Source organism: Bombus vancouverensis, chromosome 7, assembly GCF_051014615.1.
Source record: "Bombus vancouverensis nearcticus chromosome 7, iyBomVanc1_principal, whole genome shotgun sequence".
Classification (NCBI taxonomy): domain Eukaryota; kingdom Metazoa; phylum Arthropoda; class Insecta; order Hymenoptera; family Apidae; genus Bombus; species Bombus vancouverensis.
This window is the reverse complement of record NC_134917.1, coordinates 12,079,338-12,100,930: the sequence shown is the minus strand read 5'-3', so window position 1 is coordinate 12,100,930 and position 21,593 is coordinate 12,079,338. Positions and strand designations below refer to the sequence as shown.

Sequence of the window (21,593 nt, the reverse complement as noted above, 5' to 3'; positions counted from 1 at the left end):
GCCACTGTGAATTTTCTTGCAGGATATTAACAGAACGTATTTAGTAAATCATAGATTATGTCATATACATAGACTGCAAGATAACGCTGAAAATACGGAGAGCATGGAACAAGTAATCTCCAAGAGCTTTAAAGCTATCGCGACAATTTTATGGTTCCGTCGACATTTCGTGTATATCGATGTAAACCACCTACCACTTCAGCCATAAAAATTCTGCATATATTTTTCATGTACTACCTCATAAAGTATTTGGGAAATTTCATTAAATTTTCTTACTTTCATTCCATCAGAAATAATAACGTAAGAAAAGTGCGAATTACGATTAATAAAATTAAAGATCACGATAGAATTAGTAGTCTGTCGCATTGCATATTTGTAGATTATGAACTGTAATTAATTATAGCAACTTATTCCTTCGAACAACAACTGACTCGTACTAGAGATAAGAAAAAGATTAGAACAATTATTTGCAAAAAGATCTATTACAACATTTGCAGTAACATAAATCGAATTGGTAAGAAAATTATTCGTTTTTTGTGATTGTAACGTTCTTCTTACGCGATGTATGTACATTAGATTATTCTCTTTCAACGATGCGAAAAGAAATGCAGTAAAACGGTTATCTGTTTTAACGTAAGAAATTGTAAAAGTAAGACGAATACGAGAGAAAATGTAGAGCTGTTAATGGCTCCAGGCTGGATTTAGCAGTTCATTAACAATTCATTTAACGAATCTTCTATGAGATAATTAATTGGACGTTTCACCGCTTAAGAGAATTTTGAGGAGCCTGAGGATTTAACTCTTTAATGAGCTTTTGCTTTCCTTTAAATATTTGTTAAATAATGTGTTGTGCTTCTTAGCTGAAAAATATTTACAAATAACTATTATTAATATTACTTCTCCAATATTTTATTTTAAAGCTTTTTGAATAAGCACTACCTTCCCTGAAAACTTTCTATATTCTGAAGCTCCTATATAACTTACATAAAGTTAATTTGTTACTGTATTATTAATAGATTGCAGAATTACAGAAAAGTATATTTCATATCGGATAATTATTTATTTAACACACAACTATGCAATGCTTGATATTGTGGAGGGAAAAATACGAATATTTGAAATTTATCATCATACACGTGAAGGTTCATTGAAAAAGAAATATATTCATAAACAGAAATGAAACGTTGGTAAGATTAAAGTTGGACGAAACGAAATATCTTTCGAAAAAATATCGTGAATATGACAATATTCATTGAAGATCAGAGAGCTTTCGCAAGAAGATAAAATTTTAAAAACGAAATAACTGGCAACAGAGTAATAAGAGCAATGAAAAGGCTAAGCTTCTTAACTATGAGCTTAATCCCATAGAATATTCAATGTCCCTTCAAAGTTTTATCGCGAAACTCGGAGAAAAATATCGCTTATTCCTTTTCAACAACTGTTCCTTATATAAATGAAAAATGTACGTGAAACTAATATAAAAAGTACGATTCAAATTGTGAATTATCAGAAAAAAAGAAAAAATGTTTTTCAAGTCGTCAATTAGAAATGAAATTTAGCTAAATTGATCGAACACGCGTAATCGAGAATAGTTTCATCAAAAGAAACGATATATTGCATTGTTATTATTATTATTAATTCATTATTCAGTAAGAAGACACGCACGTATTAAATTTTATTTCCTTTTACACTTTTATCAGAAAATTCTATAATGTGATTACGATACTCCGGTCCGTGTGTATGTTGGTTCTTCACTTATCAGTTCATATTTTCTGATCAAACAATTCAATTCACCAGAAATTTAATTTCAAATATTTACACGAATCTATAATATTCCCGGGAGAAAGTAAAGCGCGAGAGAGAATAATTGAACAGAGCAAGCAATCTCTCTTCGTTACTTCGTAGATTTTTGCCTCAAAGTGATTCGATTTCAGCACACACACACTCAAAACTTTGGAACGCTTTTAATCATAAAGATCATACTCATACTGTTTGTTATCACAGATAAAACATTCAAAGTCTTAATATTCTTGAGTTGAATATTTCCTGAAAAGTATTGGATACGTGTAACATAGCTTAAATGGCACTAAGATTCTCTTGCGTGTAAAATAATCATATTAATAATACTATTTCGGTCTTGTTTTTCACGAGAAAAACGTGTAAGAAGCATAGAATACATACGAAAAAATAGTAGAAAAACCTTTATTTACCTCTTTATTCAATTTTTATCCACCGAAACATACTTTTTATTATGTGAACTTTTAAGACAATTATATTTAGATGAACGTTAGGGATTTCAATTTTTCTCGATCGACAGTAACTCCAAGCACGAAATAAGAAACCAGAACTGATGTATGTATTGAAAAGAAAATTGGGAATTTTCAGGTAACTTACTGGGACTCAATGTTGTCATTTTATAGCGGATGCAGTAGGTTATATGCTTTTTCCAATAACGTGGAAAATAAAATGGTAAAAAATCGCCGCCAGTCGGTGATTGAATTCCAAGAGAAACATAAACTAAAATCAGAGTGTAAACCGAGGAAAAAAAAATATATCGAAAAAAGTTTCGAATGTACAGTGTTGAATTCAAATGGACATTTTTGGAGAAGCGCTATTTGAACTGCGTTAGATCGAATTAAATCGTATAAAAAGAGAAATGAATTGTGTGTGTTTTTTTTAGAGTGGTATTAAATCAAAATCATATAAAAATAGAACTGGGTGTGATAGTACTAATGAATCGACAAGTAATAAATTTTCAGTTACAAAGTTCTGTCAAATAAGGGCACAATGAAGTAGGACAATCGGCTTACTTCTAGTTTTGAAAACTTTACTCTTTGAACTTCATGTATTTTGTTAACAAACTGTGCCTTGTTACAGACAAATTTACAAGACAATACAAGACAAATTTATGAGCAGTGATAATAATTAGTAACTTGCAACAACTAGTGACTTATAAAATTCCCTGCTAATAATATCAGTCACTATGGTAGCATATTTATTAGCATATCATAATATTAAATATATAAAAAGACCAGAATTTAAAACTCTATTTGTAGGAAAACGATTTTGATACTGTATAAGCATTTGGTAAAAGTACGATGGAAAAATTTGTCTAATTTATTTGCTCGTGTCGTATCATTTTATACAAACAATACGACGAACGAGATCAATAATACGAATATAATTTTTATTGATAAACTTGATTATTCGAATACTACTTTCTTACTTCTATTTTTTCAAATAAAGGAAATTCGTATATTTATTATATATTTGTTCGTATTTGTTCGACAAAAGAAAAGATCGATTCAATAACCACGGAATAACACCACAGAGATTGATTGACAGCGAAATAAAAGAATCAGCCAGAGGAGGTCGAGAGATTAATTGGTTTGTGACTATTGATCTTTGTCTTTCCGTACACTCAATATTTGTAAAGCCTGGCTATCGTATTGTTGTTTCTGGATCCATTCTACTTCGTGATATTTTCGGGCAAAAAATAACGTTGACTCTGACATATTTTAATACTCTACTAAATAATTTATCTCTCATCTTTATCATTTGCCATCTCAACGATATTTCAGTTTCGAGCTCATTTTAACTAAAATCGACTAAGATACTTATTAGTATTAAAATCTCCATAACGGACAATTTCAAGAAAAATCAAGTATTTTATTAGATTTCTCCCACTAAATCAAACGATTTTTCGACGTTCTTTCATATTTCTAATTTGAGAAATTTCTTCAGTTGAAAATGACCGAAAGGATGCAGCGATATTGAGCGTTAATTTTCCGAACATGCGCCTCCTACATTCTGTATCAGTGTTTTCAAAACTACAGGGTCGTGAAAATCTTTGCAACTGCCACGCACCAATGAAACAAGAAATGTCAATCATTTGTCATTAAAAGATCATAAAAAATTCGCCGACAACATCGGTGTAAAACACCAGCTTCTTAAAAGATCGTTTCAACGGGTTTTTTCTAGCAATTGAGACAGAATTTTCAGCAATTTCTAAAATGGCCATAAACACGCTTATAACATTTTACACTACGTATCTAAATATTACAAAACAACGTCGTCATCGTTTACGATTTAATTCTTTACGCAAAGCATATTTCTCTCATCGACATACCTTAGGTTTGTCCCAACAAGTGATAACGAGTAATCAAATCATAAATACAGCAAAGAATCGTTTAAAATTTAACTTCTTTCATCTATTATCGATCAATCTTTCGATGTACATCCATTTTATGTACCTTTTTGTGTACGTAACTCGGGTCGCGAATGAAAAAGGTTTAACAAGCTCCATATAGAAATACACGGAAATTCACGCGGCGAAAGTTCGACAAATAATTCTATTTGACCCGGTAACTGTGTAGGCGTAAAGAACAGGTAAAAGCGAATGCAAGAATGTCACGAGCGGGTAATATTGAAAGCAAGGCGACGAAATCGATACGCGACTTGCCGATAGAAGCGGAGAAGATTGAAAGTGTGTCCAAGAATTGAATCCTTGAAGAAAGGAGGAGAAGTGGAAAGAACCGATCGAGGACAGACAGAGGAAACGCGAGAGAAACAGAGGAGCGGAAGTGAAACGCGTCGGCACGCGTTGAATCGTCCTCGTCGATTGAAGTCGCGGCAGGGCGCGAGGATTAAGATTCGTCGTTTGTCTTCGGCGCGGATAGAGGCAACTTATCGAACATGTCGCCGCATCTTATCGAGCCAAGTCGTTGGCAGCGGCGCGGCCACCTTCTCGACACGCTAGTTTTCTGATTGATGGTGGCGTTTTAATGGCGCCGTTTCGACGCTTATCCGCGCGATCATCTGTTACGAAAATGCATGGCGCTCGGCGCCGGGCCCGCTTTTGAATAATAGGACGAGACCGTCTAAACTGGCTGCGATCCATCTTAACAATTTCGAAAGTACAGCGTCGATGGCTTCATGATCCGTTTAACGCGTTCCGATGGCACGAGGAAAAGTTCGTTGCGGACATAGTTAAGAAGGTTTGTACCTGGTAACTTTAAATTCGATCGTGAGAGCGCGTCGTTTTAGATGAGTTATGGCACCCGGAGGAGATCATAATGAGGTGTTTGAGAAATGTTTCTTTTAAAACGCAGGTGGTTGTTCGTTATCGAGATTGATTTGTTTGCAGATAGAATTTGTTAGATGTATACGATGGAAAATGTATGTGATAAAGCGGTAGAAGGTTTGTGTCTGTGCGTTGAATATAAAAAGATAGAGAAGATTGTTATCGAGAAACATCTTATGAGCTATGGAGTGGAGAATACTAAGTTTTGGAATTTTTGTCCGACCGTTTGTTTGTCTGTTTGTACTCGCATCGCGTGAAATCTATGGAACGGAGTTTGGAGTTAGATAAGAAAATAGGCTACGTTTCATCTCGTTCCATTTCGTAGAACCTGAGAAATAGCCTGGTATCTGAGCTGGCATCATACGCTCCCATGTTTCATACAGATGAAATAACGATGGTTACTGTTTACATCGTGCTTCTTCTGAAATCGAATCTCTTTATGATTTTTCTCTTTCTATTTTTACAACGGAGAATAACCTAGTTGTTGGTATAAAAAATATGTAGGTATCTCATTTATAGAAATTCATCTGCTCAAAAATTGTTCCGTATATTGGTATTACGAACAAAATCGCGGACAGAAGCTAGTTTCATGTATAGTAATTTATTTATTTAGTATAGTAAACGGGCGATTTCGTTCTAAAATAATATCGAACGTACAGAACGAAAACAAAAGCCTTCGCTCAATGGAAAATACAAGTAGTTCGCAAGGGAACATGCGTTACGCATAGGTTACGCAAGTTGATATTAACGTGTTTGTGGGTCCGCAAAAAAGACGAATTAACACATCATTCTAACATTAAATCTGGCCACTATGCCATTCTAATGTCTTAAATATTTATATTCTATATATATATTTAAATTTCTATTTATTTAGTATTTTTATTTAGTTAATATTTTAGTAAAATATTATCTCACTTATCTCTACAATATCATTCATCGCCTACGCTCTACACACACGTGTGAAACTATTTTTTCCTCACAGCATTTTCATTTCAACTCTAGCTGGTCGTCTTTGTATCTTTTCATCAAATATCTCCTCGTATCAATTTTGCTAATGTCCGGCCAACTCGCGCCCACTGCTTTCATCTTTGATTCCCATATAAACTATCTACGGTTGCGCGCGTGTTTCCATTCTCGACATTAATCATTCTAAAAACGAATATACATATTGAAAAAGATGGATACGCGGATCGAGTCGAAGGGAGCAACAACAAGAGCAAGTGATAAACCGGGAAATAATGCGGCGTGTCACGCTTTCTAAAGCTTCAGCTAACCGAGCTTCGAGACGAGCGAAACTCGTGGACGAATAGTGAACGAAGTTCGCCGATATTCCTCTCGCTATGGCTCATTTGCATGCAAAATGGAATAAAATTAACGACACGCCGTAATTTCAACGACGAAGCTTGTTAATAATTTCACGATACCCGCGGAATTCCGTGAGCGACTTCAACGTTTCGAACCGAATTTCGAAGGGGATACGCGCTCGGAACCTTTCGATCATGAAAGACTAAAAACCCCCGGCTTTCGTCTGGCGTCCGACAAATTACTCCGTTAATGCAGTGTTTTATAGACATCGTATGAAAAGCTTTACGTGAAAAATAGGTAATCGATGCCGGCCGGCTTAACGGGGTCCGGTTGAGCTCTGGATTGATTTTTCAATTAAAACAGCGCTGAACCGAAAATGCATCGTGCCTCTTAATGATTCACGTGCTTTTTTCTGTGTGTGTGTGTGTGTCTTGACTGACTAACGATCGTATATAATCCTATTTTCCTTAAAAGTGGCAAGGAAAATAAGAAGACGTGACGACGTAGAAAATTTTCTTGCCTTTGATGGAATAACTTTAAAGTCGCACATTTAGCTCCGAGTGGATTTGAATTATCATTTTTCTAACACTATACTATTTCATATCACCGAAAAGTCAATCGAAAGACGGAAGAAAAGAATAAAATATAAACACAAAAATACCACGTCACGTTTCTCTTTGTTTTTTATACGATAAGATCGCCTACCTGTACAGAAAGAGCTGTATATTTCCGTTTAAGAGAATAGTGGAAAAACTTATAACGAGTTGCAATAATAGTAACAAAATTAATCACGTGAATATCGTGTGATTCCGACACGGTACAAACCGCAAAACGCGACGCGTTGAATCGCGCTAATATTATCAGCAACAATTCCTTGCTCGCGCTGCAACACAGCCCGTCATGTCTGAGCAGGAAGCTTTCGTGATTCCGGACAGTTTGGAATTTCTCGAATTGCACATCGTACAGAGCATCGCGTTATGCCAAACGCGAATCGGACAATGGGCCTGCCGCTTGTCTACATTCGTGAACATCGTTTTGATAGCTATATGGGGCTTTTAAATACTTCATACTGACCTGTTATTGTCTTTTCGACGAAACATTATCTATTTATGTACACCGTGAGCCTTAATTAGTAGTATAACAATCAGGGTATTTGTTCATTCAGTTGTCTACGCGTTCTAAAGTATTCATTAATTCAGTTGTCTACATTTAGTTCACAGCCAGGAGTATAAAATTATGCTACGTTAATTATTATTGGACAGGAAATGCGAGAATATTGGAAATGCAAGTTTTCGATGCTGCTTCCGATTGTAAAAATAATAACGCGTCAAATCGAAATATTCAAGTTCTGGCAAACGATAGATGTTCGCTTCGTATAGTAAACTTGGGAGTAATTCTTGTTGTTAATGAGGTATTTAAATTCCACCTCTGTTGGCTTCACCTGTTAAAACATTTGTTTCGCTCGCTGAAACGTTTATTCTTTGACACGGTCTATATCGATGAATGATTTCAACTAAATAACGATCGTTGAGTTTTCACTGTGTCATATAATGAATTATTCAAGCAACATGTGAATTTTAAAGAGTATGTGTTAAAACGCGTATCCTGAATTCGTAATATATTGCTATACCTTGTATAAATTCAGTATTTTTCGAGGCGTTACGCATAATAAATAGTATCCCACCTACGTACCGTATTTTCAAAAATTTCGTTCCACGACGCAGATGGTCTTGACCAAGTTTTGTTTAATTTTACGAAGATTTCGAGAATTTGTTCAATGTTTAAGAAATTTTATTTTACGCGTCTAATAATTAAAAAAGAAAAAACTGGCAAGTTTCTAAAATACCATAACTCGAATATTCTGACTAATAACTTCCTTTATCTTAGTCATTTATCTATTCAATTATACTTATTTATTAATAGTTTAACGTACAACTAGCGGACGTCGAAATTTCTCGCGATATGTAAATAATAATTATCTGTTTTCAGAATATTATTCGATATAATGTGCAATATTTGCGCTGAATATTCTGTCATCTAAATGTCGCGTGTTCCCATTAATTTCACTAAATACGCAATTTATTGCATAAGTTATACTAATCCATGTTATAGCTGCTTGTCAACTGCATATAACATAATGCTATGTTGAATTATATAATTGCTATTAAAATTATCGAATCGAGAGAACGTTACAGGATATTTTTCGGTATTAAACAAAAGGAACGAAAAGAAAAAAAAATGAAAATGAATGGAATTTTTGATACGCTTGTATGCTCATTACGAAATTGATAACTTTAATGTCATTCCTAGCAAATATCCAGGCACTTGCTCCATTTGCAATTACAGTACACAATGCGTATAGATTAATAACGAATTATAAATTGAAAACAATATTAACCAATGTGAAAACAATATTATAAAATCAATAGATTGCACGTTTATATTATTTATTTAGAGATCTGGCAACAGTAAGTATAATAAAATTATATACACCATTCGTCCACGTGTCCAACGATTTTAAATATTTCTATTTGAATATCTGCAATAACCTGTCTACGAGATACGGTTAACTCTGTTAAAGTTAAGAAAATAAAGGAGTGGTGTGGAATGACTACAGTTTGGAATGAAAGTTCGATGTTAACCTTAATTTCGAATGCAAGTACAAGCTGCACTCGTTTCAAGCACTTGATCCTTAATCCATGTCACGAGTGTGACTTGATATTACTTTATAAAGTCGACAGTCGGCGAAAATGAGCAAGAACACGAAGATTAGTAGAGGAAGCACGCACAGCAGCTAATCCGTAGAAGAGAACACACGTTGGCCAGACGCAGCGTAGCAAGCAGTTTTCTTTTCTCTATCATTTCGGCTGGCACTTTTCAAGCGCGTATATAGAGGAAAATTCGCGGATAGCCAGCCTTGCGACCTTAATTTATCGCAGTGCTACAGAGCATCAGAATTTCCGCGGCAATTTCAGGAGATCTTAGCGTTTCCACGGTGGCCAGAGAGAGAAAAGGGGGAATTTTACACAGCCGGATGACGGTATTATCTTTCGCCATGGCGTTGCTGTTAATTTAAAATTACCGAGAGCAGCATTGAGACTATGGCACGAAATAACGAGTGGCCGGTAATTTGAGGACCGTTAATAGGAAGCGTCGTTAATTTACTGTTTCATTTATTCTCATCCCGTTGAATTATAATTGTGCGCCGGTTTATTTATTCACCGAAGTTTGTCTCTGCTTGTGTAATTGGCTCTTTTGTTCCAGCGATACGTCTATGGAAAATGTATAAGGAAAACCAGGTGAGACAAAGATCTGTTTTATCGCTGGAAGACTCTAACGGGTCTGTCCCGAAGATAGTAGAAATTTCTAAAAATAACAGAGCTATCGTTTTGAGGAAAATATTTTATTTTGTTCAAAACGCTCTCTTCCTGAGGCGATACAACCATCTGCGCTGTTATCTAACGCGCCAAATAATTCTTGCGTGTCTTTTTGCGCATTTACTTTGAGAATACTCGTCACGATCTTCTTGATGTCTTAAATGCTGTCATAATGTTTGCCCTTCGTTGTTACTTGAAGCCGCGGAGACGGAGAGTAATTGCGCGGTGCTAAATCTGGCGAACAGAGTGGCTGGTGCGACACTTTATTTCGTTTGTTTTCGAGAAAAGCAGCTACAGTCGCCCCATGACGAGCCACTGCACTATCATGAAACGGAACCAGATTAATAATAATAATGCAACGCACAATGCAACTCATACACGAAATACTGTCCTTTTAATCGAATTTTACGACCAAGAGTAGATATTGCGGATAAATCGATACAGGTAGTGTAACGATATTAAATTTAAAGAAACGTCTCGGAGACTGTAACGTGAAGTATTCTTCGACTTTGAGAAATAGTGCAGGACATTTTATATCTTGCTTACTAGTTCCCACATTTCTTACATTTTCCGTTCAGTTTAATAGTCAAACGTGAAAATTATCGCCATATCGTTACTAATAAAAGCCATTATATAGATTACGATTTTCAAGAACGTCTCTTTAGCAAACGGCACGACAAACGAAGTCGACAATATCCCGTTATTATCGAAGGAATGGAGAGTATTTTATAACGTGTTTCTCCTTTCTTCATTCGTACTTCGCTCTTTCGCTTAATCACGGTGCATTAAGCACTTCATTAAGTCGAACCAACTGAAGTAGAACACACTCGAAAAAAGCTGTCACGGAGCGAAGAAAGAGAGAAACGGTCGTTTAATTTCCTTTCAGAAAGTCATTCGAAACGAAAGCTTCGTGGTTCATTTCGTTCTTTAATCAGACATCTTTCCCTCGGTTCGGCTTGAATTCGCAAGACATTATTATTTCTTCTCTGCGTAATTTCTTTTGTTCGCTGTAAATGACAAAAATTGAGACGTAATACTTGTAACTACAGATAAATAGACTTTAATAAGGAGCTCAGGAATTTTTAATGAGCAGAACTCGTCATGAAGGGTTTGTTCCATAATTTCTCATTTCATCTCTCTTCCTGTAGGATTTTAATACGAATTTAGCGTGGAATAAACCGGTAAAACTTGAATAGTCAAAACGGACACCATAGCTTCAAACTGATATTTTTATTCAACAGATAATTTTATAGCGATAACTCCATGCGTGAAATGACGTAAACCATTATTTATAAATGACGGAAGGAAACGTCCATTAACGCAACATTTTATTTCTGATTCTTCCTGGTCCATTTACATCGCTAAATTCCATTAAATTCACACTGCAATCGTGAACGAGAATTTCAAGAATTTAGTTCATATCTTTTTCGTTTTTATTTCTTCCTCGACGTGGAACCTACAGTTTTACGAAATTCAAAAGACAGAAGTATCTCATGCTGCTTTAATAAACTACTTTCCCTTCTAGAACTTCTTCTTATGCCTCGAATTTATTATCCCAATACATTTCTTGTACTTTGGAAAAACGATAACTTGCTCCATTTACGTTTCCTCGATAATGTTGCGTCCGTGCAATTTTTACACGTCGCTGTTTGCCAACGACAATGGCACAACTTGAAAAATCTACATTTTAGGGAAGAGGCTTCCCAAATTTTACAAAGAAATCTTCGCCAGTCATTTCAACGACATTGTACGGCTGACCTAGTACGAGACACACTACTTGCGAAAGCGCTACGAACTTCCGCGAAACAACCGAAGATAAGCCGCTGTTGTTATAAAACATTGGTTGACAGGGGGAAAAGTAACAACTCTGCCTTCTCACGCAAAACTGATTTAAGGCCCAACGACTGAAATTACTGAAATAGAAAAATAACGTGGACGTCTAAATTAGTAAAAGCAAATTTGAAATTTGTCGAGTCGTGACACTCAATCATTGTCGAGCAGCGACGTGATTTTCATTACTTGGCTCTGCTAAATAAAACAATTCCGTGACGTTTAAAACGCAACTAACGCGTCGTCGCGCGTCTACCATTTCCACGATAACGCGTGGAACGACGAAAACTGCGAGCGAAGAAAACTTTTGCGCGCGTATCAGATAACGCGGAGGCAAGACAGGCGCCCGAGACACAAAAGAACGAAGGAATTATCACATGGAGAAATGTACTCACTTGGATCCTTGACGGCGGTGATAACGAGACGGAAGCCGTTCGAGATGGTGCCCCACGAGTCGGTGACGTATTTCAGTGTCACGAAGTTCGTGCGCGTATAAATCGCGCCCACTGACTGCTTCGTGTTCTGGCAGGACAGGTCTGCCTGGAAAACAAAAGAAACGCCAGCCGTTGAATGCGACGGTCTTCGCACACTTGCATACACAGAAATACGTTCAAAGAAGAATAACGTTCTCGTTTCACGCTTGTTAGAACGCTATTGGACGTGTCGCGACGACCAACGTGACAAACCGGCTCGAAACTGTCGCATTTGAGCGATTCGTGTAAACTGTCGACAATCATCAGGTTGCCACGAGTCAAGAGAGCAATTGTTTTCATTCGTTGAAATGCGGATGGAAGTATTTGAATACAGTGACTGTAAAAATCACACCTTTATTATCCAATGACGCGTTTTTCTTTTATCAGCCTTTGTATCTCATATTCGTAGAATATCAAAGTAAATGAACGTACGAAATTTCGCGAAGCCAAACTGACTGACTTTCTCTAAATTTCTTAATTTCATTGTCTACGTATATACAGTAGACTGCCGTGTAACGTTACGCGCTATATGAAATCGTGTTGTATAAGAATTTTTCCACTATAACGCGCATAATTTAAGGTAACATGTTTAAGATTATTGCTGTCATGTAAACTTTTATTTTCTATGTTTTATCAAGTAGGACTGTGTTTTAAAAATTAAACGACACTTATACGAAGTTGATTAGGAAGAAGATATTATTAATGTATGTAAAAAATCTTTTATTTTGTTGGAATTTAATAAAGATATAATTATACGAATTTATGTATTGTGTTTTTTAAGATTTTTTAAATAGAAAAATACTTTTATTTCCAACATCACATTCCAACGTCTTCGTTTTGGCGGAAGTAAATATTCATTTTCAATTTTTGGATCAGTTTCGCAGTTTCGACCAGTTCACAGACTCGATCTTTCCAATGAATCTATTATCTGATTTTATTGCGTGTGTTTCACGCGTTGTACGAAGAATCGCGTTATATGAAAACAGCAGTTGTAATATCTTCGGCGCGTTATACGGAAGTCTTTCTGCAATACACTTGACGTTTGATTTTCAAGAAACAGGCGATTTAACTTCGAGATGAGTTTACTCGCCACAAGGAAACGGCAGAAATAACAGTACGTTGCAAGGTAAATTTAAGCAAAACAGCGTTTGTGTGAAATGAATTTTAAAATCGCTCTCCTGGAAGAAGCAGAAAATACGACTTGCAATGTTCTTCCCCCGTAGTGAGTTTCCATGTAAATTTTTCACCCTCGCCAACAAGACACAGAAGGTTAAATAAAAAAAAAAAAAAAAACACAGTCGTAAACGAATTTAACGCAAACATGTTTAAAAATGATTTATATATCCGCGACCTCGCTAAAAACCAGTTTAAACCCGCGCCATTCGACGAATCGGAAAAAGGATCTCGCGGCGAAATAAAGCCGCAATTAATCCGACGAACAATCTCGTGAGCGTTCAACGCACTCGATCCGATACGAGAAAGCAAACCCCATGGGATGGCGAGACCGCGCAACGCACCGCTTGCACCAACCAATTCCCGAGTTAATTAATTAACTCGGACGAAGAATTATCCTGGCACGGTGATCTCGTTTGTTTGCCTCAAGACATAATCCGTCCAACACTTGTTGCGTCTTACGACTTAACGAGAAAACGCGGAAACAGCCGGTGCGGAACCCAGGATAGCAGAAAAAAAAGACTTTACACAGCGAAATCGATGGAGAGAGACACGACAGTTCTTGAGTGCGAATTTTTGGATGGTAGAACGCGACAGTAGGTGGCGACTTTTTATGCGAATTCATATTTTTGACAGCACAATTAATAACGTAGAAGCTTGGTGAAAAATTGTTTTACCCGCCGAGTATTGCAAAAAGTACTATACTTTGAATATCGTAATAAATTTCTTCGCGTTATGTGCATTCTGTGCAATTTCGCATTTTCAAACTTCGTATAAATGCATAGAATTCCGTGATCTACTTGCAGCGTATTATTATATATACAAAAAAAAAGAAAAAAATAAAAGAACATAAGAACGTCGATTTTATTTCGTCGCAGATACGACAAACAGGTGTTTTTAATAATCGCACAGGGAAAGATATATATAGAGCGATCGTGATATTAAATAAAATTTTTCTACGCGCAGAGTCCTTCTTTATTTTACAATCCTTTGCTCCAAAGAGTTGTCCCTTGGAGACTACTTTGAAGGAAATAAAGGAAGTTTTTATTTCCTTATTTTCATTGTACGACGATATATTTTATCTTTTATTAATCTCGCTAGTTCTAGAAAATTCTTAATGCAAATTCAAAAATTAATTTTGGGAATTAATATCTATTTAATATACCACAAGTTATAATAATAGCTATTTTTCGTTCAATGAAGCCACCGTTCTAACAATAAAATTAGAGATCACCGTGCTAACAATTCGCTTCTGATACGTTATTTCCATGGCTTCGTTATCGTGAAATATCGTTTTGTCCATCGTACGATAACTGTCTTCTTTCTGGTCCAATTAGCGCGACGAGCGAGTGCTCGAACGTGCGTCAGATAATCCATATTTAATTATCTCTGGTGCTAGCTCGTTTCGAGACGCGGGAATAAACACTTCCTCGCGTCCACCAAACCAAAATAATTAAAATTCACGCGCATACGCGCATATATGTATGCGTTGAAATTCTCACGATGTTCCTGCACTGTTGTTGCATCGGCTTAAACGAAACGAATTTTCACGGCTAAAGTGACTTTAATTGGAAATATTATTACGCGATCGAATTATGAAGATCGCGCGTGCACCACGTTCCGCTCATTCAAATTTCGCAGAGTGAATGTTGCTTTCGTTTTATTCGGCTTATCAAGAGTAGAAGTAAGTTGAAATACACGGTAATTTCGAAATATATATTTCATCGTCCTGGCGTGTTTCTACTGGATAGTGATCTAAAAACAATAATCGCAAACGATGACAGCATTGTTGACAAGACGCTGATATCTTGACTGGAAAATATTACAGTTTCCTGTATAACAAATTTTCTAGATTCTCATATTTTGTTCCTTTGATTACGACAAATTTCTCTTCGAAAAACCTGTTACTTTCCAAGGTTTGGTGCCTTTGTTCTTTTTTTTGTTTCCAGTAAACATTCGATGCAAACGTAGCCTCTACTCGATGCAGCATATATTACTATCGTATCATCGTGTTTATTGCCAAATGAAAGATCCGTTTAGAAAGAGTCAAGTTTCCAAATTCAAATTAACTACTGCACTTCTTATTGAATACGAACACCGCAGCTAAATTAGCCGACAAATCTCCGCTAATTCTGACGAATGGATTCATCAGCAAAAATCGGGCCACGCACCACGTTCCACGCAGTGCCCTGTACATCGCGTAGGCGCGTCAAGAGCGAAAAATCACGTGTTATACAGTCGCATCAATGGTGCCAAATTTCCGGACACCAGGAAAAATTAACCGTACTTCGTACAGTGGAAAATTGCGACTCTGCTCTCTCGCAGTCGATCGTCAATAATGATCCTTTTATTATTGGCAATGGCGTCATGCATGCATTCTATACTTCGGCTGTTGCTGGCTACCATCGTTCGCTGTTAACGTGGAAAGCAATAAAAATATTGCCGCGAGTATTCCAGCGCGAAATTGCCGCGAAAAACGGGCTTGTTGTACCACGCGTTGCATCCAGACTTTTACGAGTTGCACTGTAACCCAGACAGCCGGGATTTTCTATGGGATTGCTGCTATGGATGGCTCGTACGTTCGGAATATTCTTTTTTTCGTTTCGTTTTTCCTTTTGCTCTTTTCTTTCTTTTTTTTTTTTGCTCCCCTTTTTTAACCTTTCAAACACGACGTTAAAATACAGCTGTTGAGATAACTGAAAGATCTGCGTAAATACTACGAAGTATGGGAGGAATTTTCTATTAAAGTTTCTAATCTGAGAGCCTTTTACGATTAGGTTGTTCCGATAGTTCTGTTTGCTTCCTAACGAATAGAAATTTTACTATGTACGTAGTATCTAAATAGTCTAGAGTAAGGACAAAAAAAGATGTTCTATTTGAAGTGAAGTTTAGTTTTATTTGAAGTTATATCTTCGTACGTCTTATTCTAACACTCGGCTCACAACTTCGGTCTTCCCAGATCAAAAAGATGCTGACCCTCAACCTTCGCACCCTTCTCCCACTCCGTTACTCATTTAGCTTTGACGTCACCAAGGCATACACTCTTACTTACACTCTCTCTGCCTCTTTCTCTCTTCCCCAGCACTCTTACGATTCTTAGTTTATACCTTAAATTTACAACTTATACTATCCCGAGAAAACCCGAACTTAAATATATGATAGACCAAGCGTATACCTCCTTTCTGTTTTTTTGATATTATTATACATGTATGAGCAACAAATCACGTCTAAAAAATTGCATCATTTTGCCAAGTTGATACAATTATTTATTGTTATATTACATACTACTGTTTAGACATAGAAAGATTATAATAACTATTGACAATAATGACCTATACAGGGTGGTTGGTAACTGGTGGTACAAGCGGAAAGGGGGTGATTCTACGTGAAAAAAGAAGTCGAAAATATAGAATAAAAATTTTTCGTTTGAGGCTTTGTTTTCGAAAAGATCAACTTTGAATTTTCGCTCGGTACGCGTGCACTTTATCACGTCTCGTTATAACGGATCTCACTGTAGATCGTTGTCTCGATGGAAAAACTAAAAAAAAATTTTTATTCTATATTTTCGACTTCTTTTTTCGCGTAGAATCACCCCCTTTCCGCTTGTACCACCAGTTACCAACCACCCTGTATATGTTTATACCAGAGCCCTCGCTTTATTAAAAATTGCATCATTTTCATAAATCTAATATGTCAACTTTTTGGCAATAAACGAATTTTAGCAAAAGGAATATACCGACAAACAAATCACCGAGAGCTTATCCCACATATCGTTGCATGGTAAAATATCCATTTAAAACGACAGCTCTCCGAATACTTAAATAGTAATAGCAAATCATAATATACGTCGTATATTTTATTTAGGTTTTTTAAATTTTGCGACACTTATAATCGTAAATATGCAAATATAAATTCCCAGCAAAAGTAGAAATTTGTAGGGAAAAAGTTGAAAGTGTCGATGTCGAAGTGTTGCGACTCGAAAAAGATTAGCAGCAGCTACTTTATATCGCGTTCACTGTAGGAATAACCGTAAAACAAAAATCACGAATATACAGAAACAAGCGTAAGCTTATCGGTTCGCTATCTTGCAACGCATTCTTCCATCACATGCGCACGCTTTATAAGAGCACAGAGTTATTGTCGTTGGCCAGTAAGCTCGTATTTTCCTCCGGTTAGTACAGCCATTCGTAGGTATAAACCATCCTTAAAGACATTATGCAGCTATTTCCGCGTCGGTATTTAATATTGAATCTATGAGCGATTACTTTGCGCGCGAGTTTCTCAGCGAAGCGTGGCAGCGAGGCATAAATTTAATCTTAAAACGAAAGTTACGGTATCATTCATGAATAATTCCAGCGGCTACGATGAATGTTCGCGAAGCGGCAAGCCGAGAATCGTGCAAACCGGCTAAATGTTCCACGCGGCATCGTAAAACTTTTAGCAAATCGTCCACGACTGATTTTTTCGTTTTTCTTTCTTCCACCCTTTCTCCCATTCAGCTGCTCTTTTTTCTTTTCTTTTTTTATTGCGCTGTAAACAGCAGAAAGCGTTTACAACGTACACTACCGGTAACTTTGGAACTGACCGCGCGAAACATAAATCGGAAGTGGTAATTGGAGGAAAGGAAAAATGTTTGTGTAACGAATGTTTGTCTCTTTATTTACGATACCGTTGTTTACTCGAGTGGCTTTTCCGCGTGAAATTTTTACGACCACTCGCTTGCAGAGTGAAATTCTCCTTTTTTATTCGAAGCAGTAAGAATTTGGAAGCTTCAGACGTTGAACACGATAAATCACGTCTACCTTTCTTTGCAACCGAGTCAATTAATATTGTCAGATTTGGAGTTAAACGTTCATTGAAGAATATGATACGTATACTTGTATTGTCTCGCAGGATGTTAATTTTATGAAAATAAATTATCTAAAAATTTGTATCAAACCCTTTAAGAAATTGCTATAAAAAGAGTTGAATATCTGGGTTAGAATGTTGAAAATGTTGGAAAAGAATGTTTGAATGGCGCATACTTTGAATGATAATGTGAACGATAGATATACGAAATAAAGAAACTAAATTTGCCCTAGCAAAATAGAGAAATCAATTGAAAACCTTCTTTTATTCGGACGATAAAATGTAATTCAAAAGAATAGAAAGTAGCCCTTTACCACTTCATTTGACGCTATAATTTCTTGGTATAGAAACGTTACTTAAAAACAAGTACACTACGTTTCTGTAAGAGACAAGTGTTTTAAAATTAGCCTTCCCTTTGTAAGTGTTTCTTGCACGTCGAAATAATTTACATTTAGATTAAGAATCAAAGAAGAATTTAAATTAGATAGAATTCCACTTCTTCAAAGCGAAGATACGAGCCTGATAAAAAGAAAATACCTTCAACTCCTTCCCTTTTTACGGCTATTTCACTTTAGAATGTGTTTCGTATGCTGAACACTTTCCACTAAAATTAACATACTCCTCCGCTTAAAATAGTCCCATGCAATACGCGTGTACTCACATTTCTGTAATCTACTTCATTTTCAAGATATTAAATTCTACTTCTTTTTCTCAAGCTATTAAAACAAACGCAAATACAGAATATCTAATCAAAAAAAAAAAAAAAAAAACTGTGTAAAAGTTTTAATTTCACTTTATCGCAAATAACACGAGTTTCACCGAGAGATTCAATTTTTTCAAGATTTTAGTTTAAGATTGCTGCGTAAACCATAAAAAAATGCAAATATGTCAACGTTTAACGAGGCATATACAATATATGTACGAGATAAGCGAATAACGAAGGGATGTGATAAACGGTATCTCTCTAAGCCTGGCAATGTCGTAACAAAATTTCTCCGATTAGAATCAACTCGCTAACGTGAAACGAAAAGATGGCTGGCGAGAGAGTTCCTGATATTATTAGATTTATTCGTTCTTTCGCGAGGTAGCTTCGTCACCATCCTCGGCGGCAGTTACTAATTACTAAAGTAATTAACGCTCACTATCTCTGATTCAGAGTGGCTGAGACCTACAATATTACCAGAACTATCGTGAGCTTCCAGCGAAACGGATTTTGCTAGAAATTTTGCGCTGATCTTATAAAATTTTCTCGCAGGAGAACTGACTCAGGCAAGTATCAAGCCGTACTGTAAATAATACGATGATACGTGAATATATGAAATGGAAATAAACAATCGTTTTGTACGTATTGTTCTTACAATTCTCTACGATCTTTCATCAACTTTCTGCTTTTCTTTTACGAAACTGCTATCATGTCGACAGATTTATATCATTTTAACCTACTAAGGATCAATTTTTATTTCTTCCTCATCGTATTTTATTTATTTCTCGTGATATAACTATCGTCGAGCCATGAAATCGATACGAAATGGAATCACAACAGCCACGTGACACAGTCGTCGCCTTCTTTTCTGTTGCAATAAATTTTGTCGCGCCCTGTTCCATCGTCTCGGAAACAACCGTTTGAAGCGACAGTCTGAGAGATAGGGTCGCGTCTTTGGTTGACAGCGGCCGAATTTTCACTCGATACTCGTATCATCGCCACGAAAGTGTCCATATTTTCTTCGCTGCAAAGCACGGTGGAAGCTCGAGTTCCAGATTTATATATTCTCGCCTCAAGTGCGCCGACTTACGCGTCCAATCGAGAATCGCGTTGAATCGTCGATGCCGGATAGAACGCGGTTTTTTCACGCGAAACACCGGAAACTGATACCCCAACGCCGATACCGCTTCACAAGTCGCTAACTGCGAAATTCAGCCACTAAATCTTGACCGACGATTAGTAAAAAAGTGGTTGGAAGAGTAATTCTCTGTTATCGCTTGCGATTAGTCACGAACAATTGCTCGCAGGATTCTCGTTTCCCTCGCGATCACGTATATTTAAAACGAGACTCGCCCACGAACGTATTTCGTTACGTAATCAGAATTCATTCTCACCAATTTGAGTCACTTGATTCATTAAATAAGTAGAAAAAAGAAAAAGAGAGAAGCTTTCTCCCAGTTCTACGTGGACGAAATATAACAGCTAATACAACAGGAAATATTTTAAGTGATATACGATTTCGACGTTTCTCCCGTACATATAATGCTCTAAAAAAAAAAAAAAAAAAAAAAAGAAAGACATGTAGGTAACGTTTTACTTCAGATGATGTATGTAAGTGCATTTGTACATATGCAATTTATACTTCGTATATCTCAGCTTAACGATATATATGACGATTGAAAAATAATCAATACGTTTCGCTCACGCTTATCAATATCCATCGCGACGAAAATTAACCAAGTAAGAGGAACATCTACTGGTAAATTAGTATGTTAACGCTTTCTTCTGGCTATTTCGATAATGCTTATTGACAGGGTTCTATAAATTGTTAGCACTGAATGCTGCCAAAATCGATAAACTTAATTTGATCGTCGTAACCACGTTATTATGGTTATGGAGGAAGAGGAGGAGAAGGAAGGTTCATATCGTCCATCTCGTTCATTAAATCTCACGAAACGACGCGAAAACAACGTGTAATGACGCCTCCGTTACGTTACAACCCGTTACAAATTGCTTGGTTCGTACGGTTGACTGTAACAAATGCGGTCGCGACAAAACTTAAAATTATTGCCGGCCGTTTTCCACGGGAAATATGCAGCCAGCGACTGCACGTATCTCGAATTTATCGCTTTCAATCCTGAAGGTTTTATTCTGTTTCGAACATTGCGGAATCCTGTTGTTGGTGGTCGACCGCGCGCGTGCCGATCCTCTCGGAAGCGATTTAACACCGATTCCCCGGCAAACGTTCCACGAATGAACAGAAAATATGTTTCAATTTTTCGCAAAGTCTGGCGAAAAGTCGATTTTAATTGCCATAAGGTTTCACGTGCGATTAGTTTCAGAATTTCATGTTGCGTACGTACGCTGAAAAGAGAAACAAGTTTTATTCCTTAGTGGCGTGCGATGAAAATGAACATGGAAGGGATCTGTAAATCTTTCATTTTCGTGCAAAGGTCTATAGTTGCTGCTAACTTGAAGTTAGCGTATGTGTATCTATGCAATTAACTGGAAATGATATACAACCCTTAGTATACCGACCATCAACTTTACAAAGTAAGTTCTTTAAAAAATGTTTCTTGGAATCCTTCGTGTTTTTCATCATGAAATTCTTGTGGAAAGTGTTTATTCGTCGTGTAAATTTTACCATTACCGTATCTTCCTTCTTTTGTGACTTATATAAACGATAGAAATAGGTAATAAATAAGAATCAAAGTGAAGCCAATTTCTCTTTTACAAATCGACCAAAATATCTGGATACTTATGAACAGCATAATTCTTAATTATGTTTGATCAAGATAAAT

General features: G+C 36.5%; 1 protein-coding gene across 1 annotated transcript in view; it reads right to left on the bottom strand.

The window, feature by feature from the left end:
* The window catches only part of LOC117155984 (lost and found), a 243,521-nt gene that overhangs the window by 47,268 nt on the left and 174,660 nt on the right, over window positions 1-21,593 (bottom strand). The window contains exon 3 of the mRNA XM_076620001.1: window positions 11,991-12,135. Within this exon, the coding sequence (XP_076476116.1) occupies window positions 11,991-12,135 (145 nt within the window). The remainder of the gene's footprint in view (window positions 1-11,990; window positions 12,136-21,593) is intronic.